The sequence below is a fragment of the Pinus tabuliformis genome, chromosome 4_2, assembly GCF_031772625.1.
Source record: "Pinus tabuliformis cultivar Carrire ecotype Pingquan chromosome 4_2, CPIR1, whole genome shotgun sequence".
NCBI classification, from domain to species: domain Eukaryota; kingdom Viridiplantae; phylum Streptophyta; class Pinopsida; order Pinales; family Pinaceae; genus Pinus; species Pinus tabuliformis.
Window position 1 is genome coordinate 381052543 of NC_142304.1, and position 27981 is coordinate 381080523.

The 27981-nt window shown below is 41.3% G+C and overlaps 1 protein-coding gene across 1 annotated transcript in view; it reads right to left on the reverse strand.

The window, feature by feature from the left end:
- The window catches only part of LOC149169526 (uncharacterized), a 107363-nt gene extending 86886 nt beyond the window's left edge, over positions 1–20477 (reverse strand). The window contains exons 1-5 of the mRNA XM_089425234.1: positions 20370–20477; positions 20127–20229; positions 19801–19877; positions 19513–19602; positions 18820–18885 (exon numbers count right to left, since the gene is read on the reverse strand). Coding sequence (XP_089281360.1) covers positions 18820–18885; positions 19513–19602; positions 19801–19877; positions 20127–20229; positions 20370–20477 — 444 coding nt within the window. The remainder of the gene's footprint in view (positions 1–18819; positions 18886–19512; positions 19603–19800; positions 19878–20126; positions 20230–20369) is intronic.
- Between the last annotated feature and the right edge of the window lie 7504 nt (positions 20478–27981).

Consider the following 27981-nt stretch of genomic DNA (forward strand, 5'->3'; position numbering starts at 1 on the left):
AAATATTTTGATATAGTATGAAGAAAGACCATACAAAGGGATGTTGATCTTGAAGACAAAGTGTTACACTAAAAAATGTCACCTTGACTACTTACAGTTAGTATGGCTCCAATCAACAAGTCATGCTACCCTCTTAGGCAAGTCTCATGCCTCTGTTATCCATCTCAAACTCAAAGAAGAGAGAAAGTCTTGTAAAAATCATGTTTATCTCTGGGGTCGCAGGTTCTCTCTAGCCTTACCTGCGGGGACGCTGACCATGTTCACAAAATCCGCGTCCATAGACGCTCTGTATGTTAAGGGACAGGTGCGTCCCTCTGTAAAAGGCAAAATGCGCGAGTTTTATCTTGAAAAAGTTACTTGTGGTTACTTCTAGAACATTCTAGAGGTCAGTTTGATGAAATGGATGCGCCTCCAGTTGGTTCATGTATCTCTATTAAGGGGGAACTTATCCCATCAATAAGGGAGCTATCCCACCCATAGAGGGGGATGATCCCATTGATAGTGGACCTGAATAACCTCTTTACAGCACTATAAATGAAGGCATTGAGCCAGAAGGAGAGGAGGTTGGAGCTATACATTTTCTTTGGGTAAATGCTGCAGGATTTAGGTCTTCCATTAGAGCCTTTGTGAGGAGAGATTGTCTTCACTTGATTCTACTTGGGAGAGGGTGAGCTTTGTCAAAGTAGAGGAAAACCCTTGATGGACCCTGGGAGGAATTTGCACAACACCAAGGCCAGGTTGTAAGAGTTTCTTTGTTTCGTTATTAATACAAACTGGTTTATTTTTCTCAATAGCTTGTGTTAATGAGTTATTTCATGTGTTCCTTGGTCTGCATGTTGAATATATGTTTTATTATATGAAATGCAAGTGCTTGGTAATTGTTTGATTGTTTGTGGTTGCAGGAATTGACTTGAAGGAGGAGCTCATCCGGATCGTCAAGAACGGACTTCAACAACAGCGTTTTGGAATAAGGTAAGCCTAAACACTTGTAGTTTTCATGTTGTAAAAGGTGTATTTAGAGAAAGATCACTCCATTTTGTCTTGTTTGTCATTAGAATGTCTTAGACTTCTAGGAAGGTCAGTCGTGTCCGCACCCTTGACAGATTCCGTGTGACAAATTGGCGACTCCACTGGGGAATCCATTAATGAGAGAGTCTTTTCCTTTATATGAACTTTGCTTTGAGAAAATCATTTTTATTTTCTGGTTTTTGACTGTGAGAATTAGTATTTGGGTGGCTTAGCTGTAGCTTTAGTTGGCTTTAGTTTTTCTTCCTTTTTCCAGAAAGACGCAGTCTCTGTGTGCTGCACAGTGCGTCCTTGGACGCGCTGTTGTCGACTGCACAGTGCGGGGTCGCACCTGTGACAACTGCTGGCCTGCGTCTTCCTGTAAAAGTTAAGAAAATTCCATTTTTGCCTTAAATTACTTTTAGATTTTGTTTTTCTTAGTGTTTTCCGCCCAGATCCTTTAGTACCCTGTCAAGAATTCTCACCTGAACTTGTTTTGTGAGCTTTGAGTGTTTTAGTGGTTTTCAACGAAGTTTAGACCTAGGGTTTGATTTTTGGTAAGGCTTTGTAGTGACTTTGAGCTTAGAAAGTTGTCCAGCCTTAGATATCTCTGGTTAGTCAACCTTCTTAGAAGTTGAGCCTGCCGTAAAGTCTCCTTGTTTGAGCAACTTGTCATTTGAGTTGTTTTGGGTCAAATTTCGAATTGCTTGTTTTTAAAGTATTGATTTCCATTTTCAAAAAGGACAAAAAGATTAGAATTTTGTTTTGACTAGTTTTTGGTTCTGCAATAAGCTAGTCCTTGATTTGATTGTGATCAAGTAAAACACCTTAGAAATAATCATTGTTAGTTTTGGCCTCGTTAAGATTGCTTAGAGTAAATTTGCCTTTAGTTTGCTTATGAGTGCATTTTCATAGATTTTAAGAGTTGTTAAGATTGATTTTTGGTTATATTAGATTTATTTGCTTTATTAAAAGAAAAATACAAAAACATCTTCTTAAAAGTCTTGTTTCAAGTAGCTTTTTGTTTTCAAAAGAAGAAAAGAGTTTTTTCGTGCATGTAAAGAGAAGTTATGTTTTTATGCTTGGAAAAGAAAAACGAATTGTTTCTTTGATTGTCTTCAATTAAGAAGTTGCTTTTATAAGGATTGCATTCTCTCAACTTTTTAGTTAAGCAATTCATCGAAAAAGTAAAGTAGTGGATAAATCATTTTAGGTGCATTTTGTAGTGGTTTCGAGTCGAGTCAACACACCACTAGTTTCACTTCCATCACCTTTTGACTTAAGAAACAACCTTAAAAGTAACGCTTAAATTAAAATCAATCTAGTAATCTTTATTTTTCTAGGGCTCTGAAGCACCAACATAGCTTAGGCTAGGGTCTTGGAGTAGGTGAGTACTTAACTCTCCAAGACTACAAAACCAAACAGATAGTCTATCTTGAGTAGAACAAATCCAATTGTTTCAGTTACATTCTGGGAAAGCTCCTCTTAAAGGAGAAACACGAGCTCGTGTCCGAACCAGTGAGGGGATCATTCCTCCCTCGTTGGGAACGACGCCAGGCAGTACGTATTACAAACGGTAAACCTCGGATTAACCATTGTCGAGGAGCCAGGGGTCACTTATCGGTAAACCTTGGATTGTTGTCAAGGAGCCGGTAAGGGGATTGGAGCTTGCTACTCTGCCCTTGCGTGCTGTCGGAGTTTAGACTGTTCCCCCAGGTGTAATTGTTGTGATTGGTAACCTTAGTGGCCATAATATCTAGGATTCTACCCAAGGTGACGGTGGAGGGAAGGTCCCACTGTACCTGGAGCAGACGTCGGTTATACTCACTTGGATTTTCTGGGGGGTTCGCTTCACTTCGAGACGGTTAAAGTGGAGGAACTTGGTCCAGTCTATTCATTAAGCAGGTTGCCGGGGTAACTGTTCCACCCACTATTTCTGTACTGAATCCTGCGAGGTTGGGCCTAATCACCAACTAGCGCTTTTGGTCCGGAAGACTACTGTTTGTGTGTGGTTTGACGCTCTAGATTATTTAGGCGTGTGCTTCAAATTTGATTGGTTCTTTAGAAGACTTTAGGTGGTTTGATTTGAAATTTTTTACTTTGTTTTCGTGTGTTGTAGTTAAAATCTTTAATTGTGGCGGAATTACCGAGAAGGTCCCGTCGTATTGCGGGCCAGTCTCCTGAAGTTGTATCTGTGGCCGAATTGTTGAGAAGATCCCGTGAACTTAGGGGTTCACCTCCTCGAGACGACCCCAGTTATTTAGAGGGTTTAAAGGTCCTTGTAACTCCTCCTAGTGGCAGTAGAGTAGGTTCACCTGAAGAAGGAGAATCTTCTTTGGTAGTCCATCCAGATTACCAAAGATTAGAAACAGGTTACAATCCCGAAGCTGTTACAGTTTCCGAGCTTGCTGGTAGTTTTTCATCTGCCAGTGAAACAGGCGAAGAACCTGAAATTTCAGAACCTGTTACTCCAACTCCTAGTGTTCCTGATTCACCAAGAATAGAAAGAATTATCACCGAAAATCTTCCTGTTGGATTAATTGCTATAGAAGAACTTGTTCCAGAGGAAGAAATAGGCGTTTCTGATTCTGAAGATCTAATTACCCTTGATCTAAGGGAGCGTGAATCCATCTTTTACAGTCCTCCTAGAAGTGAGTCTTGGTACCTTGCATTAACCAATTTTTTAGACAACTCAGTAGGTTTTTCTACACCTCGTACTCCGGTTCCACCTAGAGGAATTCATTCTCCTGTAAATATGTCTGGTCAGTCGTCTGTGTTTTCGCAAAGTCCTGAATCATTTTTACATGGCGGTCCTTCTGTTCCTACTGGGTATCAGTCACTTTCTGGTACCTTTGCGGGAGCATCTCCTCAACCTGTTGATCATGGGTTATTAGTTGGAAACAGTGGTAATGTACCATTGAGTATAGGTGAAGTTTATATGATGTCAGGTTCAACTCCCATTAACCAACCTCAAGGTGGCCAATTACCGCCTGGGGGGCAACCTTCGTTAATGCCTGGGGGGCAACCTCAAGGTACTTCATTTGTGACTGGGGGGCAACCTCAAGGGTATCAACCCCAAGGGTATCAACCCCAGCCTCAATACGTACCCCAAAGTCAACCTCAGTATCAGTATCAACCTCAAGGATGGCAACCTCAAGGATGGCAACCCCAAGGGTATCAACCCCAAGGGTATCAACCTCAAGGATACCAACCTCAAGGTCAAGGTCAACCCCAGTATTCGTATTTACCTCAAGGTTATCAACCTACGGGTCAATACCCTGGTCAAGGTTATCAACCACCTCAAGGGCAATCATATGGGACTACACCTTACAGTTATCAACCCTATCCTCAATACGGCTATGGATCTCAGTATCCTCAACCTGTTACGAGTCAATACCCTGGAATGTTAACATGGGATCCGTCACAGGGTCAACAGATGTCGCAACCAAGTATACAGTCGGTACCTCAAGCAGGACAACCTGCAGTTCCTGGTCCACCCCAGCAACCGCAACTTGTCCAGTCAAGTGTTCAGACCCCTGTAACTTCTGTAGTTACTCAGCCGCCAATTGCACCAAGTACTCCACCTCACACGGCTGCAGCAGCTACCGCTTCATCTACCATGCTTACATCTGGAGTATCGGCAGCTCCGGTTTCTACTGTCCCTGTAACCGTTCCTCAGACATCTGTACCGTTGTCTGGACCCACGGTTCAAACCACAGTCCAGATGCCTGCAGGTCAACCTGGTACAAGTACGGTTGTTACTACTCAACCTCAATTTGTTCAACCTCCGTACCAGGGACAGTATCAACCTGGTCAAGCTGCCCAACAACCGGTTTACCAGTATCAACCGTATCCTGGGTACAATTATCAACCACCTCAACAACCCCAGTACGGTCCGGTTAATCCTGGTTTTCCAGGAGGATATAATATCCCCAATGCGAATCCTGTTCCTAGTTATCCTGGATATCCTCCTCCTGGGGCTGGTATTGTGACTCAGAGTTTCCGAGATCCTAACCGGCAGTTACCATTTATTGCGACTTTAGATTTACCCGACTTGACGCGCCTAACGAACGATCCAATTCAATATCTTCCGTTCTGGCCGCCAATGCCAAATAAGTTGCCCAGCGATATACCCAAGTTCGAAGGTAAGTCTGGAGAGGATCCGTCTAATCACGTGATGACTTACCACCTCTGGTGTGCATCAAATTCCATCTCAGATGATTCTATCCGCTTACGTCTTTTCCAGCGTACACTCATTGGTCTCGCAGCCAAGTGGTACATTGAGTTGCCACGGGCTTCTTTTTACAACTTTAGCCAGTTAGCTACTTCATTCTTAACTCATTTTCAGTTACCAGTCAGATACGATAATGGTACGGAATTATTAACTTCGCTAAAACAATCGACATCCACGTACATTTCTGATCACATCCATGAGTGGAGACGTCGAAGGAGATTAGTGAAAGTTTTTATCCCGGACCAAATTTTAGCTGAATGGTTTGTAAAATCATTATTACCAAGAATTACTGAAGATGTAGCTAAGGCCGGCGTAGTTACTGAGGAGCAAGTCATTGCTCAGGCACAATACCTTGACTTAGTTTACACTCAGTCGGGTACGTTACACGAGAAAATTCCGGATCTTCCAAAGTCAAACCAAATCGCTGCTGCTCCTTCGGGATCTCATGCCGCTGATGGTATGATCGGTATCGTGACTACGAAGAGTAAGAAGAAGTCTTCCAAGACCTCCAATACTCCAATTATCACTTTGCCTGATTCTCCGACAGGAGAGTCTTCTCCTCCTGAACTTACCGCCGACATTCACGCTGTAGAGTCATCTACGGCCAAATCCAAAAACGGTGGAAAGAAGAAAGGAAAGAAGAAGGCTAAAGCAGACAAGGCTCCAAAGGAGAAAACGGAAAAGTCGGAAACTAATGACGAAAAGCGCAAACCTCGTTATCCTTGTCTTATTTGTGAAGAAGATCATTTTACGAGAGACTGCCCTCATCGGGCCGAGGTAGTGAAAATAGTTAAAGGTTCTCCGACTCCTGCTGTGTTAAAGAATCCATTCCCCGAGCAGGAAAATAAGATGATAGGTTCTTCTTCGAATGCCAGTGAAGAACCCATTTTGATGATGTCTCATGTCAGGATTGCGACTCGATCGCAAGATTATGGTAGTAAGGCTCCTGTTGATGGTAAAGAAGCAGAATCTTCTAACTCTAACCCATCAACCTCAGCTCCTGGTTCCGATCCACTACAGATCGAAAAACCTAACCCAGACTTAGTGATTAAGCCGCCCGCCAAGGGTGTACTTCGAAGGTCTGCTTTCAATCCACATGCGAGAGCAGCCCAGAATTACAACATTGTTGAAGATTTAGCTGTTTCACCTTCAGCAATGTCGGCACTCGAAGTGCTGCAATCATGTCCAGCGCAACGAAAATTGCTTTTGTCGGCTATTGGAGCTGTCGATGTTCAGGACCCGAACCTAATGATCTTTGATCTAGAAAGTAGTACACCGCGTCTCCCCCATCAAATGGCTTTCCAAATTCCAGTGATAGTCAAAAACAGGCCTATTCATCGGACTGTGATTGATGAGGGAGCTTCTACGTGTATTATGTCGATTCAATGTTGGAGATCGCTTGGTTCTCCTTCGTTGAACCAATCCCCCACCATCCTTAAGGCCTTTGATGGCCGTGGGTTCCGTCCGTTTGGTATTCTACAAGAATTGCCTATAGGGGTCGAAGGTAAAACCGTTAGTCTGGATGTGGAAGTGGTTGATGCCCCTCTAGACTACAACCTTCTTTTGGGTCGAAGTTGGTCATATGCTATGACAGCGGTCGTTTCATCGGTCTTCAGAGTCATTAAGTTTCCACATAACGGTAAGATCGTGACTATTGATCAGCTGACATACTTTTCATCCGACCCAACCTCTTTAGAAACTATCCAGCATGTTGGTAAAACGACAATCCCTTATAGGGACATTGGTGTAGGTTTAGTTAAGGATTCCGGTTTACTGGGAACTTTTCCTCTCCCTCCACTCAATGCAGACCCTTCGTTCGCAACAATTCATATGATCACGTCAGAAAACATTATTTATGATGATCCTTGGTATGTTCCCTCTGACTCTGAGCTAGACTCACTCGGTGATGTTATGCCGTTGAGTCCGTATGAGATTGCTTATGAAGCTCTTATGTCTTTTACCGACTTTCATTCAACCGACCAAATGAATGTGGTCAGTGAAGAGTCACTTTTCACCTCACCCTTAGAACGGATAACGTTTCCCGAAGAAGTGTCATCTGACGAACAACTTCGCGAAATCCTAAGTGTAGATGATCTACCATGGGACGATCTCCATCACAGATCTTCGTTTTTACCTAAGGATGATGCCTTTGAAAATGATTTTTCATCTATCTTTACCGCTGAATATGTCAAAGACGCTCAGGATCCAACGAAACATTCTGATTCAGAGCTGAATTTAGGGAATATTTCTCGTACTATTCCCATTGATATTTCAGTGAAGCCCGGAATCAAGGAGAACATTCATATAGGTGCCGCATGTACTGACGAAGAAATTGAAACTTACAAGGCCCTATTCCAAGAATTCCGCGACGTGTTTGCCTGGTCCTACGAAGAAATGCCAGGAATCGATCCTGCCATTGTTGTTCATGAAATCAAAACCTACCCGGATGCTAAACCCATTCGGCAACGGTTGCGTCAGATTCACCCTCGAAAAGCAGCTGCAATCAAAGCCGAAGTCGAAAAGCTGTTGAAAGCAGGTTTCATTTATCCGATCCCGTTAACGGATTGGGTATCGAATATTGTTCCCGTCAATAAAAAACAAGGAACAATAAGAATCTGTATCGATTATAGGGATATCAATCGAGCTTGTCCAAAAGACAACTATCCTACGCCTTATATCGATCAAATTATTGATGATTGTGCCGGAAGTGAGATGTTTTCCTTCATGGATGGTTTCTCCGGGTATAATCAAATCAATATTCTACCTGCCGATCAACCAAAAACGGCATTCATTTGTCCATGGGGGACATTTGCTTATTGCAAATTACCTTTTGGCCTTAAGAATGCCGGTGCTACTTTTCAACGGGCCATGTCTTATGCATTTCATGACATCAAGCACATTGTGCAACCCTATCTCGATGATTTGCCTGCTCATTCTTTACACCGAGCTGATCACCTTGTCCATTTACGAGCAATCTTTATGAGGTGTAGGCATTATCGAATTCGGTTGAATCCCCACAAGTGTGTTTTCTGTATAGAAACAGGTCGATTGCTGGGATTTGTTGTTTCCAAAACCGGCATTCGCGTCGATCCCTCGAAAGTCGAGGCTATCATCCAATTGCCTCCTCCTTCGAGTTTGCGCCAACTCCAAAGCTTGCAAGGGAAAGCAAACTTTTTACGCCGATTCATCCCTAACTACGCCGAGGTCACTAAAGGTTTTACACGGTTGTTGAAACAGAATGTACAATTCTTTTGGGACGAGATTGCTCAACAATCTTTTGATGCACTGAAACACGCGTTGACCCATGCACCGTTATTGCATCCTCCCAACTACAACCAGGACTACTTCTTATACCTCGCAGCTTCGCATTCCACCATTGGAATGGTGTTAGTTCAAGAAGATGAATTCAAGGCAGAGCATGTGATATATTACCTTAGCAGAACCTTAAATCCAACTGAGTTAAAATATTCGCATGTGGAGAAATTGGCCCTGGCAGCCGTTCAAGCTGTCCAGCGTTTTCGTCACTACATTCTTCTCCGCAAAACTACTGTTATTTCGGATTGCAACCCTATGATTTATATCTTGACAAAACAACTGCTAGGGGGCAAGTACTCTAAATGGATTGTCATCCTGCAAGAGTTCGACTTGGAGTTTGAGAAGTCCAAGTCTAAGAAATCTTTAGTCTTCGCGGAATTGATGTGTGATTTCCCGAGTGCTGACACAGAGACTGTGGCAGAGGAGTCCATTGCGGACGAATCTTTGTTTCTTATTAGCACTGTAGATCCGTGGTATGGGGATATAATCATCTATCTCCAAACCCAAACCTTTCGGCCTGAAACTTCCAAGGAAAACCGTCGAAAAATTCGGTTTCAATCCCAGCAATACAGAATTATTGGAGATACACTTTATCGCCTGGGGGCAGACTTAGTTTTTCGACGTTGTTTAACTCACGATGAGGCTGAGAGAGTTTTGAATGATTGTCACTCTGGAGCATGTGGCGGTCATATGTCTGGGTATGCCACAGCTCAGAAGGTGTTGCGCGCTGGCTATTTCTGGCCGTCTATGTTTAAAGATTGTATCCTTGCCGTCAGAAAATGCCACAACTGTCAAGTGTTTGATCGCAAGATGCGCGCTCCACCTGCTCCTCTCCACCCTATAATTGCCGCTGGTCCATTCGCCAAATGGGGCATTGACTTTATTACTTGTAACCCTCACTCGGCCGGGGGGCATGCGTATATCATCCTTGCGGTTGATTATTTTACTAAGTGGGCCGAGGCGATGCCTACATTCGACGCAAGCGGCAAGACAGCTGCACTTTTCGTATTCAATCATATCATAACTAGGTTTGGTGTCCCACAAGCAATCATTACGGACCATGGAAGCCATTTTCGAAATGTCATGATGACTGAACTTACAAGCCAGCTTGGTTTGCGCCACGATAGCTCTACACCTTATTATCCGCAAGCCAACGGTTTGGTTGAGTCAATCAACAAAGTTCTAGTCGTCATGATTCGACGGATCATTGGTATCCATCGAACGAATTGGCATAACATGTTATTTTCGGCACTATGGGCATATCGAACTTCAGTGAAAAATTCAACAGGTTTCACCCCTTTTCAGCTAGTTTATGGCTTAGAAGCTGTGTTACCTATTGAGTGCGAAATCCCATCACTTCAAATGGCTGTCGAATTACTTCCAGCTACTTCCGAAGAGGAGAAACGGTTGTTATACTTAGCTAAATTAGATGAGACTCGACGTGACGCTACTTTAGCTATCGAGACTCACGCGAAACGAATGAAAGCTCAGTACGATAAAAATGTAACCCCTCGAAGTTTTTCGGAAGGAGACCTAGTACTATTATATGATCAAGCAAACGATAAGCTAGGTGCTGGAAAATTCGTTCCCATGTGGCATGGGCCCTACATTGTAAAGCGAAAGCTAGCAAAAGGGGCTTATGAGTTAGTTGATTTTGATGGGGACTCTTTGGGCAAACCCAGAAATGGACTTTACCTAAAGAGGTATTATGCTTAAAATGATGGATGGAGAAATTTTTAGATAGGTTAGATTTCCTTTCTAGCTAGCAAGTGTGTTAGTTTAGTCAGTGTGCTTAGCTTAGCAAGTGTGGTTTTTCGTCATTATTTTGGCTCATCTTGGTTTTACTCTTGATATTGTAGATGTCGACGCCTCTCCAAACATACATTGGATTTGCTGATGGTGCTTGTCGTAGTACACGGAATATCTCTTCCGCAGCTTGGGTTATCTATTCGCCCTCTGACGAGTTAGTTTCTATGCATGGGGTAAGCCTCGGTCAAACAACGAATAACATTGCAGAATACAGTGCAGTGGTTGAATTATTATCCGAATCTATTTCATTTGGAATTCGACGTTTGATAGTGAGGTTAGATTCTGAACTTGTTGTATTACAGCTTAATAGAGTTTATGCCATTAGAAATCCTGTGTTATTAAGGTTGTTTTTGAGAGTGCGTCTCTTGGAACGTGAATTTGATTACATTGAATATCAACATATTCCAAGGTCTTTGAATACATTAGCAGATGCAATTGCTTCTCAAGTGTTGGACAGACATTTATAATAATCATGCAAGTAAATTTAAAGACATTTCATCATACATGTTAAACAAGATAAGCCGATAATAGTGATATATAGATATAGATAGAAGTGTGTCCAAAAATATATACATCGTCTTCGATCATAGGTTTAACACACCTTATGATCGGCAAAATGATAGTGCAAAAAGTCAAAAATGTCACATGTGACTACAAAAGTGACTAGTCAATCACTGGTGGTGCTCTCTGTACGACACCACTGCGCGGGCTATCTTGCGCAGAAATCTCCTAAACGGTCCAGGGACTGCAACCACGAAGCGCTGAAGCCTCATTGGAATGTCATCCATAGTAGTCTCAGGTATATCTGCCGTGAGACGCTCTAGATCATGCTCCAAATCGGCTAGTACTTCTGCTGTCGCATCCTGTAAGGCCGGTGCCGGTGCAGCTGGATGTCGTCTGTCGTAAGGCCGGAGATTGGCTGGACGCTGTGGTCCAACATCTGCATTTTTAAAATTTTACTGTTACTTTGAGACGATATATATGAAAAATAAAAAATACATAAAACTTGTGAAAATGAAAGTACCTCTGTCATCCCATTGTTCTCCCTGTGGAAGAACCATGTCCGGATCACCTCTGAAATCCATTCCGGCATATGGAAAGTCTTGTATCACAAAAAGCTGGCCCTCTAGCCAGTCGAAGTAACTGTCAGAGAATCGAACCACTGCAGCACCCTCGTCAGGATGCCGGGCCATCACCGCAACCCATCGAACAAGCTTTGGCTCCCGAGGACCCAAGTCATCAACAGTGAGTTGCTGAGGGATCAGCATAGGAACTCTCTCCAAGGCAAAGCTCACGACTAGAGGCCCATATCCAAAAGTCTTTAGTCGTCCGTTCTTTGCCTTGGTTAGTTGGCTCTTCATATGAGCCGACACAGCTTCGCACCAGTTGAAGATGGTGCCTTGGTAACAGTCAACTGCCATCCGCATTTGGGATCCGGAAGCAATGTGCAAGGCGGCCGCGCCACAAATCCTAGTGACCGTAAATGCAATAACTCTAAGTTCCGCCAGAGCGATGTGCTTTATCTCCACGCCCTTTTTATGGCGAGTCCCTGGTCTGCACCACTCCTCGCGGAGATCATCAAGGGATTGGCCACCCGGCCTGGTCCCCGCAAGGTTGAGTTGCTCACCTCTGTTTGGCAAGCCAGTGAGAAAGTATACATCCGAGGGCTCTATCTCGAGCTGGTGCCCTCCAATGTAAAAGCATTGATCTTGAACGTTCCATCGCTCAACTAGCCATTCCAAAAATCTTACCTGGCCCCTCATGCCCGGTATGGTCCAATATTTGTACAATCCACATGTTCTTAAGGCATCCAGAGAGGGTTGGTGGTTAATCGCAGCTTCATCGTCTTCTACGTGCTCTCTCTCTCTCCAGTCTAACATGTTTTGGCCCTGCACATCAAAAGAGTCAATTAGAAATTAATTTGAGAAAATTTGGTGGTTTTTTGAGAGAGTTAGGGTTTTGAAATGCGCCCTTTGCGGAAGACGCACCCCGGCTTTTTAGCACAGGGCGTCCGGACGCAGCTCGCCTGAAGGCGGACTGCGTCCCCAGACCTTTTTCCCGTGTGAGAAAAAGTCGGGGGACGCGGCTCACCCGAAGGGCACCTGCGTCCGCCGAGGGGCGCATTTTGAACCCAAAACCCCCCCAAAAAATGAAACAGAGACCAAAAACAAAAAACTAAACGGATAAAAATGAAGAGTGGGATGTGTAAAATACCTCGGTGAAGCGGCGTTCGATTCCGACGGTCAGATTTTCCGCAGCAACCACGGGAAGTTTCTTGTCAAAAGCTCTTTTTTTCAACCTCAACAGTGAAACGGTAAAAATGACATGGTAAAAGGTCTTTTTATAGGTTTTTTGGATGAATTAGTTCATTTTTTACCATGAAAAGATGTTTTCAAATGTATTTTTGCCTATTTTAAACAGGTATGAGTAATGTGTCGCTTTTGTGCAGGACGAAGGGATTTCAAGGGAAATTGTAATTTTTCACAAACAAAATTTCAGAGTCATCTTTTAAGCCCTTTTCTGACTCCTAAAACATGAAAAGATCGCCGAGTGTTTCTTTTTCACTCGTTAAAACGGAATTAAAAGACGGTCCCCTTTTAGCTCTTTTCTGACCGTAAAATCAGGAAAAGATTGCCGGGTTTTTGTCGTTTCAAACTCGATAAGGAAATAAAACGACGTGTCTTTGATCGCTTTTTACTTTTCAGGTCAACGATACTATTATGAAAGTACTCCTTGGTCGCAAGATCAAGCGGTTCCCCCAGGTATTATTTTATACTTTTTCGGGCTTGAGGGACACAAATATACGAAAAAGTTCAACGTGGAGTTTCCTTAAGTTTTTCAGACTCTCTAAAATTGAAAAACGCCGAGTTTCTCCTATACTGGGCTCGTTAAACTTTTACAGTAAAGGACCTGTTCAATTACAAACAGGAACGAACCACTCCTTCCTAGGGTTCGCATTTAAACTAGGTTGGACTCGTCCGAAGGATGAGCTTATAATCAAGCATATGTTATCCTCCTCAAGCTTGTTAAAAATAAAGAGGTACTTGCCAGAAATGGTGGGGGAAAAAAGAGAAGAATGAACCTATTTGTCACCTTTTGCCTCAGAAGAAACTTTATTACCGCTCTTGAACACGACACTTTTCATTCACCTGGGTTGGGAAATCTTTTACCTCACAGTTGACTAAATCACTTTGAAAATCTTTAACCGGGTTCAGGGATCAACTTTGAGTTATTCGTCACCAAACCATCTGTTGTGTCGTTATGTGTTCAAGAGGTCTGCAAGCAAAACTTTCATCTGCAAAATACTTGTCATCCATTGACCATCCCTGAGTCAGTCCTTACAGCAACATTTCTTCAACTTGAACAATGATTTCGTGTTGCAGGCTTGCCTGCAACGGGTCGCTTTCTATCGACATCGACACATTATCTAGAAAGATGACTTAGGAATCGACAGTACCTTGAAGTCTGCATGCATCAATGGCAGGTTTCTCGCCTTTGACGTCAGTTTACATCATTGACTTTCGATCAGAGGATTCCGTGAAGTGTTCGACATCAAAACATCTATTCACATTTCACGGGTTGTGCTTGGTACTTTGAGAACCATTGACATTACTGGTGGTTTCTCTCACGCTTGTTAACAGTTTACATCATTGACTGGTAATCAAGTGGTTTCTACCATGTTCGACATCGAATCATTTAATCACATGGCTAGAATCGTACCAATTCGGGAAGTAGAAGTGAAGACCCTGGATCTAGTTTCTACCATCCAGGCTGCGAGGAGTTTTGTATTCATTATCTATGTAGACTAATCATAAACAGATGGCTGCGTCCATACTGTGTCTACAAAAGTCTATAAAAATGATGTACTGCAAGATCATTCCTGTATCAGAATAGTTAGTCCATTAGTTAAAGTTTTGAATCTGAGTATGGGAATGCCTACCTCAGTGATGATATAATCTTATCCATGTATTTTGTGTTGAAAATGCAGGTTCCAACCAGGCCATCCACAAGGCAATCCTTGAAATGATAAAGCGCTTCACCCTTCCTAGAATTACAAAACCCTATTCTATTCCAGGCTTCGCACTTTAGGGGGCAATCTGTTACACTAAAAAATGTCACCTTGACTACTTACAGTTAGTATGGCTCCAATCAACAAGTCATGCTACCCTCTTAGGCAAGTCTCATGCCTCTGTTATCCATCTCAAACTCAAAGAAGAGAGAAAGTCTTGTAAAAATCATGTTTATCTCTGGGGTCGCAGGTTCTCTCTAGCCTTACCTGCGGGGACGCTGACCATGTTCACAAAATCCGCGTCCATAGACGCTCTGTATGTTAAGGGACAGGTGCGTCCCTCTGTAAAAGGCAAAATGCGCGAGTTTTATCTTGAAAAAGTTACTTGTGGTTACTTCTAGAACATTCTAGAGGTCGGTTTGATGAAATGGATGCGCCTCCAGTTGGTTCATGTATCTCTATTAAGGGGGAACTTATCCCATCAATAAGGGAGCTATCCCACCCATAGAGGGGGATGATCCCATTGATAGTGGACCTGAATAACCTCTTTACAGCACTATAAATGAAGGCATTGAGCCAGAAGGAGAGGAGGTTGGAGCTATACATTTTCTTTGGGTAAATGCTGCAGGATTTAGGTCTTCCATTAGAGCCTTTGTGAGGAGAGATTGTCTTCACTTGATTCTACTTGGGAGAGGGTGAGCTTTGTCAAAGTAGAGGAAAACCCTTGATGGACCCTGGGAGGAATTTGCACAACACCAAGGCCAGGTTGTAAGAGTTTCTTTGTTTCGTTATTAATACAAACTGGTTTATTTTTCTCAATAGCTTGTTTTAATGAGTTATTTCATGTGTTCCTTGGTCTGCATGTTGAATATATGTTTTATTATATGAAATGCAAGTGCTTGGTAATTGTTTGATTGTTTGTGGTTGCAGGAATTGACTTGAAGGAGGAGCTCATCCGGATCGTCAAGAACGGACTTCAACAACAGCGTTTTGGAATAAGGTAAGCCTAAACACTTGTAGTTTTCATGTTGTAAAAGGTGTATTTAGAGAAAGATCACTCCATTTTGTCTTGTTTGTCATTAGAATGTCTTAGACTTCTAGGAAAGTCAGTCGTGTCCGCACCCTTGACAGATTCCGTGTGACACAAAGGGCCATCATGATTGGTAAGCTTGATATTAATGATTTGATATTGATTATCTGGTTGAAATATGACTTTGCTACCTGGAAGGATATGTTGCATGTCAGTGGAGACAATGTATCTACAACTGTCTGGGTTGAACTCAATTCAAAGAATACATGGATTGAGTGGATGGCTTTGGTAATCCTTAAAATATTATATGGCTAAGATGTCTACACCATCTCGGCAGGAAAAAGGTAGCAATACAAAAGGATAACCTAATAATCATGAAAGATCACTTTTCCGATGATTATAAGAAGCTATACGTTGATTGGCTCGATATAATGCCTTTGTTGATGCTAATGATGATTATAAGAAAGTGATATGAAAGGTTTATGGCCTGAACCCTGTCACAAATTGAATAAAGAGTTTAGCTCCATAACATCTAGGAAGGTAAAATCTCAATATGATAAGATGAAAAGGAAAGGAGGAGCCATGCAATTACTACTTGAAGATCTCCATGGAAGAACTAGTAGTTGATGCATTGATAAAGTTTGAAACAAGCTAAAGTGCTTGTGGTTATGTCTTCCTAGTTAAAAGGAAGTAAGAAATCTCCTTTATGCTTAAGAGGGAGTAAGTAACCTCTCCTTGGTTGAGAGGGAGTGATGATAGACATCATATTCTCCATGTGTCATGTACTATACCAGGACTTAGAGTCGTAAGTCTAGTGAAGGCACTAGAAGGGAGAATGGAGGATTGGATAAGCATCTATGACTAGTACTCCTTGAGGATTGGGAATCCAAGATAGGAATTCATCTCATGGACTGACACTCTTTAAGGATTGGGTGAGGTATCTAAGACAAGAGTGGTCAAAGAGGACTCATATTCTTTGAGGATTAGGAATCCAAGATAAGGATAGTCCTAGGACATACCCGAGGAACATCTGGATGGGTTATGTCCCTTGAGAGGTAGTGTGGTGTCTCACGTAAAACCTCCCAGCATTGTGCTCTAATCTAGTAGTGAGATAGAGCTTGTTAGTCAAAGCCTTGCTATGTTGACAATGTTGGTTATGATGTTGATGCTTAAAGATGGCTTATCAATCCGACTTTTCCTATGAGAATACTTCAATTTGAGAATGCTTGTACCTCATGATGGGATTATGAATACCTCCCTAGTTAAGAGAGAGTGTTGGAGAATGTAACTAGATTCAGTGTTCATAATGACTTTTGTCATCATGACATTGTATATTTTTGTAAAAGGAAGGAGAAATAACTGTTATTTTCTATCATGGGTGTAATATTCCTAATTAGCCATGGCTAATTGGAATATTCGATTTTGTTCAATTTTCGCCTTCTATAGTTATTTGTAAATAAAAAAGTGAGGAAGGGGGACATAACTCACTTTTAGAATAAAAAGTCACTTCCTAGTAACACAACGTTGTGACTTAAAGGGCAGCCAAGGGGGCCAAAGGGGGACATAGAGATGAAGCCCATGCAGACACATGGAGGAACTGCGCAGGAAGGAAAAAACATGTGGCAAGAGGGGAATCACGGAGGAGGAGGTGAGCCTTGGGATTGAGAGAGGCAAGGGCTATAAAAGAGAGAGGAACCCCCTCATTTGGAGCATTCAGTTATGTGCATTTGTGATAGTCATTTCGACTTAGAGCACGCTGGCTATTTAGCTAGTCTACAACATTGTTTAGTGCATTGAATGTCTCCGTTCGGAGATCTCACCCTTAGCCCCGGGGGACTTTGAGTGTCTGCTCGGGCAAGGTATTTCCATTGGCATTTCAGCAGTAGTTTCATCAGTATTTCAGCAGCAGTTCCGTCAGCGTTTTGGAGGGCTGCGCAGCACTGAGAGGGGGACGCAATTCTTTCTAGCAAGAGTCTGGGTTGAGGGTTTGCAGGAGGATTTGTGCTGAGAGATAGAGCAGGGGATCAGCCCTTGCATATTGAAGAGTTTTGGTAGGGGTTTCAGGTAGATTTCTAGAGGGTTTCATTCAGTGACAGCGCAGAATATTGAGGGACTGTGCAGAACCCCAAGGAGGTGATTTTCGGGGGTCGGCCATTTCAGAAAAGCTTTCTGGGCTTTTCTGGGTTTCATGAGTAGAGTCTGATTCCAGAGTTTTAGCCTTTTTTGAGGAGGGAAGCAGCCCCAAATCCTCATTTGATTTCTAGCAGCAACAGCAGCACGGCAGTTCTCCAACAGCTTGGACGCAGTTCAGAGAGGGGCCATTCCTTAGCTATTCTGAATGTATTTCTTCACTTGCCTTGTGCAAGTCGAGGTGCCATATTCCTGATCACCTCCTGTACTCATTCTATTACTCATATAATAAAATGGCTTAGCATTTCTCTTTGCATTTCTCGAGTATCTGCCTATATTTCTTGCTTATATAATTATATGTTACACCACTGTTATTTTTATCATTTTGAGTTTCCCAGTTATTATATTATTTGTGCGTATTTGGTTGGAGTTTACTAGGGTGTTGGGGAAAATCTCTGAAACGAGATATTACAATGGGTTTCATGCTCAAGTTGATTTGTCTAGGTCAAGCATGTTCTTCATGCTTCTAGGGCTTATTGAGTCAAAGAAGAATATTTGACATGTATTATAGTTTCATTTGGACTCTTTGTAACAAAAGATAATTTTTGTTTCTAAGTCAAGAAGAGTCATTTTATCCTTCAAGACCTAGTCGGCCCTGCCAGGGAAAGTCGGCTTAGGAAAAGCCTATTCGACCCCTTGAGAAGAGTATATATAGAAGAGACTTGGACTCATTTGGGGAGATCATCAAGAAGTTCGATCTGCACCAAGACAAGAAGAGATTCAAGATCAAAAGACAAGAAGAAGACTTGAAAATCTGACCTTTTCTGCTCACACGTGGGAAAAACTAGGGTTTTTGTGAAAGTTGCAGGGCCGAATTGCAGACCTGAAGTAGAGGGCCAAAACTTTGACTAATGCAAAATTTGAAGAGTTTGACTTTTTTTGACTTTGGGGAACTTTGACTTGTTTGGAAGAGTTCTTGTTGGAGGGCTGACTTGGTGCTTGGAAGAAGTTTGGTCTTGGTCTTTGGGTCTTGGAGGTCTCACTTTGACTTGATTCTATAAGAAAAGAAAATTTATTTCTAGGTTTTACCCTTGCAGGGGTTTTCCCCTGGCTTGGAGCCTATATCTTGTGTTCATTATCTTTTATGATTTTCATGATTTAATAATCTTGATTTTGATGAAAAGAATTTAATAAAGAATAATAAGAAGCCAACATAAGTTCACAAGCAGTTATCAAGGTAAGAAAAATTGTTTTGCTGCCCTATTGAATTCTCCAACAAGCACTTACCTGTGTTCCAATAGAAATTATTTCATAAGGAGCACCCTGTGGAATCCATGCAAATAGGTCCTCTGGCTGCATATGGTTATAAAGTTAACAAGAATATTTTAGAATCCAGGTCATCAACTAATTTACAGATCACAACGTGAAACCCATCAATTCACAACTTTCACAAAATACTAATTTTAAAATTAATCTACATCCAACCTAAAAGAAATTCAAAAGAGATTCAAAGTCTACAACAAATAACCCACTTAAAATAACTTTGCAGTTACCACCCGACCATTCTCATTTAATGAAGTTTTCTTTCAACATTTATAAGATTATTCCCATTTCTTTTTGCATGTCCTAATCATCTAGATAGCCATTAATTGTCAAATTACATCTCCAATGATTCATTAGGTTTGAAAAGAGGAAAATTTAGCAACCAATTTAAAAATGAAAGTAAAAGGCAATACCCAAATCAAATAGATTACATCTAAAATAAACTTGGATTTATGCATACTTATCATTTCACAGTGCAGAGAATAGGGCTTCTGGAGAATATTCATTTCACATACAAATAAGTAACATTTAACAACCGAGTTATTCAATTTCTAAAGCCATCACAGTATATTTCCTGCTACAATTACCTCTACTTGTTGGTTTTGCAAAGAGACTAAGTTGCACTAAAGAATTCAAGAAGACAGAGGCTGAGCATACCGGACTGGAATTCCCAACATTCCAGGTTCCTATGAAAGCACGTATCCTTTGCTCTGGCTCAGCCATTCCTACTACAATATGCATTCGAATCTGACACCCCATTAGTCAGCTTAGTCTGTAACCATTTAACAACAGTTTCCAGAGAGAACAGAATATTTTTATTTACAGGAGATCGTAAAATATAACTTTTCAGGACTAACAGCTTTAAAGGCACCCATATCACTTAATACACAGACTGTAGAGTGCCTTAATGAGTCATGTTACCAAAGGGCATTTCCACAATCATACCTTCCCTGCAAGCTTTTTCTTCAGGTCTTTAGAATAAAGGTCATACCACTGGGGCTCCAGCTCAATTTCACCAGTACCTGAAGACAAAACAATGTAATAATATGAATTCAATCAGCGCATCTTCTCATAGATTGCTATGTTAAATGCAATTTGCAGCCTCGTCCTTCCTATTTCACAATACGTAGTAACCCTTCACAACCTATATTATAAAAACCATCCATTAACATTCAAAATGTTAAAATGTAAGCACTGGCTTGTTTTGTTTTTCAGTTCCTCAAGCTGCTTATTGGGCAGTGTAGAACCCACAATAATCATCATCACCCCACCTTGCTCCAGGAGATCTTTGACATGCATATTTTTACAGGATCCAATGTAATCATCCAATCCAAAAAGGCCCTTGCCATGCACTTTAATTGATATTTCTGCACTCTGAAAACAATATAAATTTGTACTATCTGTTATGGTCATTTAATGAGTACTATTCAAAAGGACTTCCAATAACATCTTAAAATTGCAATTGCAATACAATACCAGGACCAGCTGATTCATCTGCTCAAGTCTTCACATACCTGCAGATCTCTGACTTCAAAGGTGAAATTTTGGTTCACTTTCAATGCTCCATCTTGGTCCATGATGTTCATTATCTGCAATTTTCTTTCCCGATCAGACAAATTCATTCAATCACTAATTAGATTTGAAGGTTTAACATCCTCTTTCAAATCAAACTTTCCATTTTAAACAACTAGAGGAATATCAATCAATGAATGTCACTTTTCTATTGAACTTGGAGCTGTAAACTTCAATCTTCTTGCACCCTCAGATACTTTTTAATAAACATTGAGGTTTGCACCTTCCTGTAATAAATTTATACTAAGATAAATCAGTGCTACCTTATTTATAATTTTCAGTTAATATTGGTAAGTATCAATTTATTTTATTAATATTACACATCCATACACACATATACACACAAAAATCTTCCCCCACCTAGGCCAAATAGCACCTCACTTCTCTATGTGAAACTTAATTGAGTTTGAATTAGTGGAGCTTCTAAAATGGATATCTTAAATATTATTTAGAATTTATGTAAATATTACTAATTAGAAACTATGGATTTTAAGGTATAAACAATTTACATTAATATTATATGGTTACTTTGGGGAATTGTTTTATCAAAACAGCTTCTAACCAGCAGGGAAGCTTAAATCAATTGGAAGGTCTATTTACAGTACATCTTTTAACAATTAATTTTTCTATGGTGCAAGTGATTGTGTTCATATCTTAGCATACTCTCACTCGGGTACTTCGTGTCATGCCTTGTGTGCACCCTTTGGCCTGTGGTTATCTATGTGATCGTTGTGATGTCCTTAATATTACAGGCCTTACTATTACAATGGGATACAATGAAAAAGAATCCTATATTTATGTGGAAGCATCCTATAGTATCAGTACTGGTGACACCAAGGAAACATTCTTTTATAATTGATAATCCATGTTGGCTTTAAATTGTGCATTATTGCAATGCTGTATTGAACATAAAATCCTGTCTTTGAATACGGTGTGCACTGGAGGATTATGGGGACTTGGGAATCAATGATCCGATGTGCTTGCCTGCCCTAAATGAGTAAAAACACAACAGGAGATATTGGATCTATTGAACAACTGTGGAAGAAACTCATGGCAGTAAAGAAGTTTGACAATATACACCTCATCAGAACCTCGGCTAATTCTTGCCCAATTATTTCAGGTTTTAATCTTTGGAAAGTAAGGAACAAGGCTTGGGCAGTGGCAACTCACATTTCCACAAAGAACTTTACCAAGATATCTACAAATCTATCCATTTGAACTAACACTGATACCAGTTCCTTGCAAAATAGGTATGGTGGAAATATGGCTCTCAATAAAAAATGTCCTCATCTGAAGGCCAGGCCACAATGCTTTTGTTTTGAGAGAGATAATGAGGCCTTGGAAACAACAAGGGCCTTCTCTATGCCCTCTCTATGGAACAAACGAAGATACTTTCTTTCAGATTTTGGTGCTATCTTTGATCTAGACATTGCTATCTTGCACAGGGACACATCCTGACATTCCAGGGACTTGGAGAAACCTAGGAAATATCCCCATTCTGCTGGGGACTTCCTCAGGGACTCAGGGGCTTGCTGGCCATTCCCAAAATGTTCCAGGGTGTGGGAAGATTTCAGCGATGTTTTGGACAGAATTTCGGGATGTTCTAGGCATGTATCTACAGTTTTGACAATGGGCATTGATGATTGGGTTTGGGTTTCTAGTGATTTAACTATTGTCTTTTCAGCAATAACATTACAACAAGCAAAGCCTCCATGTCAAGAAACAAAGAATGCAACATTTCAAAGGGTGGATCCTTGCAGTTATTGCTCTTGTTCTTCTCATTTCTGGGATCATCTTAGCTTTTACATATTGTACATGCCACATGGGTTTCTAGGAGTCATTCAAGTCCAGTTCTTCCACCATCCCATCTCAAGCATTGTGCAAACAATCAAATAGTAGTGATCGATTTGGGTACTAAATGTTTAAAGAAATTCCCATTCAATCACCTTCTTAATCTGAAATATGAATCTTATCTCTTTACAAAACCAAAGTGTTCTATAGTGGTTTTCAACACAGCTGTAAAAATCTGTAGAACCTATTGAGAAGAGAATGCCTTTCAAGCTTTAACATAACCATCATTAACAAGAAATATGAGAAAGAAAAACTGTTATAGTGACAGTTATTTCTCTATAGAGCCTCCATGGACCTTTTTGCAAATTGAAAATAGTTGCACTTAAGTTGGCTGAAGCTAATCTACATTTTGCTCATGACTAGGGACCAATAATGGAATGTTGCTTAACCCTTTTTTAAATTGCCTGAGCTTTTTCAGAACTCACAAGTCTAAGTGTTGTGCATAATACTATATAGTATAGCCTATTATTGTTAAATTTGGCAACTAGGGCCACACATCACTTTGGACAGCTCTCATGAGGCAGCTGATATTTTTCTTGGATTCCTCTTTCTGAGAGGTGTAGAATTGATCTAAAGATCATCCCATTCTAACATGTACAAATGAAGTTATGAATTTATTTTGATTATGGACAAATTGTCAAGGTCAGCCAACCATCAAATTAGCCTCCTCCAGCCTTCAACGTTGCATATAAATACAAGGTGCCTCCTCATTTTGGCATCTCATCTCATTCATCTTTCTCTCTCTCATCTTGATTGGGTACGGATTTCTGGGCCTCTCTCTCTCCACACGTGGGAAAGGAAGACTATATTTTTAGCTGCCACGTTGACCAGATTTGGCTGAAATTTTAGGAGGCTGACTTTGACCAGCGTTGACCCTCTGACTTCGGTTTTGTGCAGGAGACTTCTGTTTGGGTAGGCCGTTGTTCTAGGCACAAAAACCGAGGCAGTTTGACCCCTGCATTGACCAGCGTTGACACTGTTTTACTTCGGTTTTGTGAGGGAGACTTCTATTTGGGTGGGCCGTTGTTCTGGGCACAAAAATCGAGGCAGTTTGACCCATGCGTTTACTGCCCTAATTCAGGTTGCTGCATTGAATTTTGTTGACCAAATTTGACTGGTTATTTTTAGACTCTTTTGGGCTGCATTATCTTGCTGTTGGAGGCCAAGTTGACCAAGGTTGACCAAGATGTTTTGGAGGTCAATTTCAGCCCTGTTGACCAGCGTTGACTTTCTGGTTAGGGCTTTATGTTTTTTCTATTTTGATTGATCAGTTTGGGCAAGTGAATATTGTATATTGTACTCTCTCTCTCTGCGGAACTTTTGAAGAATTATAAGAAGAATTGATCAAGGGTTCCCCACATTGGGGTTTGTCCCTGGCTAGTGCCATATCTTGTGTCCCCTTGTGTTGGCTTGTCTTCTACTATTATTCTTTATGTTCTATCTGCATTTACTATCATGTTGATGTGATTGCTATACTGGATATGATATTGGGCTAATAAAGAAAATTGAAATAAAATTGCTCTAAGCATAGAACATACCATTGTTATCCTAAAATTAACATGGTATCGGAACTGAGGTGAAGACAAAGCCCAAGCAAGAGTCAGAATAACAACCACTAAGAGGAGCAATCACTGATCAAAGACAAGATTCAATGGCTTCCACATCCTACTTCAAGTCTGATGATAAGCTTCATGATAAGTCTGATTATCATGCATGGAAGATGTCTCCTGATTTGACATTAGAAGAGCAAGATGTGATGGATTATGTGTAGGGAAAGATTTCAGAACCTCCTTCTATTGCACTGGCTACTGCTAAGACCAAGTACAAGAAGGGGGAAGTCAAAGCCAAGAAGATCATCAGGGATTCTATTCATAAGCACTTAGTTGCTTACATCTCCGGTTTGAATACATCAAAGGAGATATATGACAGGTTGGTTGGCATGTTCAAATCTAGCAATGCAAATCAAATTCTTTTCCTCAAGAACAAGATGAAGGATATAAAGAAGGGAAAAGGTGAAGATATTCAATCCTACTTCATGAGGATTACCGAGATCAAAAATGATCTTCTTTCAATTGGTGAAGCTATTACTGACAGGGAGCTCACTCTCATTGCCCTTGGAGGTCTTCATCCCGAATGGCATGTGTTCAACACTACTATTCTCAACAACGACAAAATTCCAGGTTTTGAAGAATTGTTGACTAGAGGTTTTCAAGAAGAAGCAAGGATGATGGAATTGGAGATGCCTTTGAATAGGAATAATCCTACTGCATTCTCTGCTCATGCCGAGAGGAAGAACAATGCACAAAGAAGCAAAGTCAAGGAAGATCAAGATTCAAAAATGGAAGGAAGGGAAGATGCTTCATTTGCAACAAGTTTGGTCACTATGCTAGGGAGTGTCCTAATAGAAGGGATACACCTCATGATGATGACAACCACAACAACAACAATTTCAGGGGCAACAACAACAATCAAAGTAATGGCAGGTTCAACAACAAAGGGAAAAGGAATGCTTCCGCTACTCAACTTGGAAATGATCGAGCTTCTAAAAGAACAAGAAACTCCAGGTATGATGAGTCTAATGTTGTAATTTCTAAGCAAAAGGAATTTTATCTTATATCTGCCCTCTCTATTGCCTCTCCTCCAGATACTTTGGGAAATGGGTTGATTGATAGTGGTGCCTCAAGGCACTTCACCAGGTACAAGGAAGCTCTTTCAAATCTGATAGAGAAGGATACAAATTTCGAAATTATCCTTGGGGACAATGCCACCTATCCCGTGAAGGGAGTTGGGAATGCTACTCTTCAATTGAAGCAAGGTAAAACCATTCATCTTCAAGAAGTACTATATGTACCTGATCTAAAGAAGAATCTAGTGTCTATCTCGGCGAAGACAAAGGATTCAAGGTGGCATTCATCGATGGAAAGGTACGTTTATGGAATAAAAATTTCAAAGATGCATTTACACTTGGCTTCAGGGTTGATAACCTATATCAAATTGGAGGAAGCCCATTGGGAGCTATGTCTTGCGACACATCACTTCAATCCGAATTATGGCACCAGAGGTTTGCTCATCTACATCATAAGGCTCTACCCGATGTGAGGAACATGGTGACAGGTATGCCTGAATTTAAAGTAGAACATGAAAGTGTTTGTCAGAAGTGTTCCAAAGGAAAGCATACAAGGGGACCATTCCCCTCAAGTGATAGCAAGACTACTGACATATTGCAATCGATTCATTATGATCTATTTGGTGCAATTCCTGTGAACTCATTGGGAGGATATTTATATTATGCTATCTTCATGGATGACTTCTCTCGCGAAACTTGGATATATTTCTTAAAGAAGAAGGACGAAGTATTCTCATGGTTCTGTTCTTTCAAAGCTTTGATCGAAAATCAAACCGAGAAGAAGATCAAAATATTGAGGACCGATAGTGGAACTGAATACGAATCAAATGAGTTCAAAGATTATTGTAGAGAAGTTGGCATTAAGAGGGAGACTACTACCGCATATACTCCAGAGCAAATGGTGTTGCTGAAAGGAAGAATCGTTCTATCGTAGAAGTCACTCATGCCATGCTTCATGGTCAAAGCCTTCCGAATTTCTTATGGGCCGAAGCTGCAAACACCGTCGTGTATGTTCAAAATAGATGCCCTCATCAAGCATTGGACTTCAAAACTCCCGAAGAAGTTTTCACCGGTAAAAAACCTGATGTTTCTCACTTTACAATTTTTGGTAGTCCCGTATATTTTCATGTGCCGAAAGAAAAGAGAAGCAAATTGGATGCTTCTGGGAAGAAAGGAACAATTGTGCGCTACAGTGAAACTTCTAAGGCATATAGAATCTATGTGCCTGGTCAAAGAGAAGTGGAGTTAAGTCATGATGTCACCTTCGATGAGAATGTTGCCCTAGGGAAAATTGGAAACCTTCCTATTCCAAGGAAGGACAAAGAAGCAAATGCAGGAAATCAAGGAGATTCACAGGATGAGCCGATGCTCGATGTTGAAGAATCGATGGATCCCATTAATCCTCCTCCTCATGAGCCCTCCTCCAAAAGGAGACCCTTATGGCTGAGGGAAAATCTCGAAGATGCCAAGAGACATGTTGCACCGAGGGAGACATTTCGTGAAAGCAAGAAGCCTAATAGGTACCAAGGGTACTTAACTGCTATGAGCACCATTATTCAGTTTGAACCTTGCTCATTCGAAGAAGCTGTGGAGCAACAAGTATGGAAGGATGCTATGAACGAAGAGTACCAGTCAATTGTGAAGAATGAAGTCTGGGATGTGGTCCCTAAACCCCAGGACAAATTTTTTGTCACTTTTAAATGGCTCTACAAGATCAAGCATGGGGTTGATGGAAGTGCTGAGAAGTTTAAGGCCAGATTTGTTGCTCAAGGCTTCTCTCAAAAGGAAGGTGTAGATTATGATGAGATATTTGCACCCGTTGCTCGTTACACCACCATCCGTTCGATTATAGCCCTTGCTGCCTCGCAAGGATGGAATCTACACTAGATGGATGTCAAGACTGCCTTCTTGCATGGTTCACTTAAAGAGGAAGTCTATGTGGAACAACCTGAGGGGTTTGAAGTTCAAGATCATCAGAAACATGTATGTAGTTTGAAAAAAGCCCTCTATGGGTTGAAGCAAGCACCCCAAGCTTGGTATGAGAGGATCGATAACTATCTGATGAAGCTGGAACTTACAAGAAGTGAAGTTGATCTGAACCTTTACTTTAAGGTTGAGAATGATAGACCTCTCATCTTGGTACTCTATGTGGACGATCTCTTTCTGACAGATGCAAACACTCTTATTCATCAATGTAAGAGGGAGTTAGCTTCCGAATTCGAGGTGAAGGACCTAGGGTTGATGCATTACTTCCTAGGGTTGGAGGTCTTGCAAAAGCCAGGTGAGATTTTCCTTTCTCAAGGAAAATATATTGTGAAGATACTTGAAAGGTTTGGGATGGTAGACTGCAAGTCTGTGACTACTCTGATGGAACTTAACTTCAAGAAGTTATGCAGAATTGTTGTTGGGCCCAATTTGGGAAATCCTTCTAAGTATCGTCAACTCGTGGGGGCCCCGATGTTCTTAGTGAACTCCCTTCCGGACATATGTTTTTCAGTGAACACATTGAGCAAGTTTATGGTCGAGCCTCATCACATACATTGGATTGCTACCAAGAATCTCTTGAGATATTTTCGGGGCATAATCACTTATGGACTAAGATACACTGTCGAGAATGTGAGGCTCCATGGTTACTCTGATGCAGACTGGGCTGGCATTGTGGTGGACCATAAAAGCACATCTGGATGTTGCTTCTATCTAGGTTTTGCTTCGATATCATGGATGAGCAGGATGCATAAGTCGGTTGCCTTGAGCACCACTGATGTTGAATACATTGCTGCTAGTTTGGCCTCCTGTGAAGCTATTTGGTTGAGGAAGCTCTTTAGGGAGCTGTTTGGACATGTGTTGGATACCATTGTAATATTCTGCGACAACCAGAGTGGAATTCGCCTTTCAGAGAATCCTGTGTTTCATGACCACTCCAAGCATATTGATATCAAGTACCACTTTATCCAGGACATGGTACAACGGGGAGCAATAAGGCTCCAACACATTGGGACTGATGATCAGGTCACCGATATTCTTACGAAGCCCCTGGGAAAGGTCAAATTCTTGACCTTCCATGAACGACTTGGAGT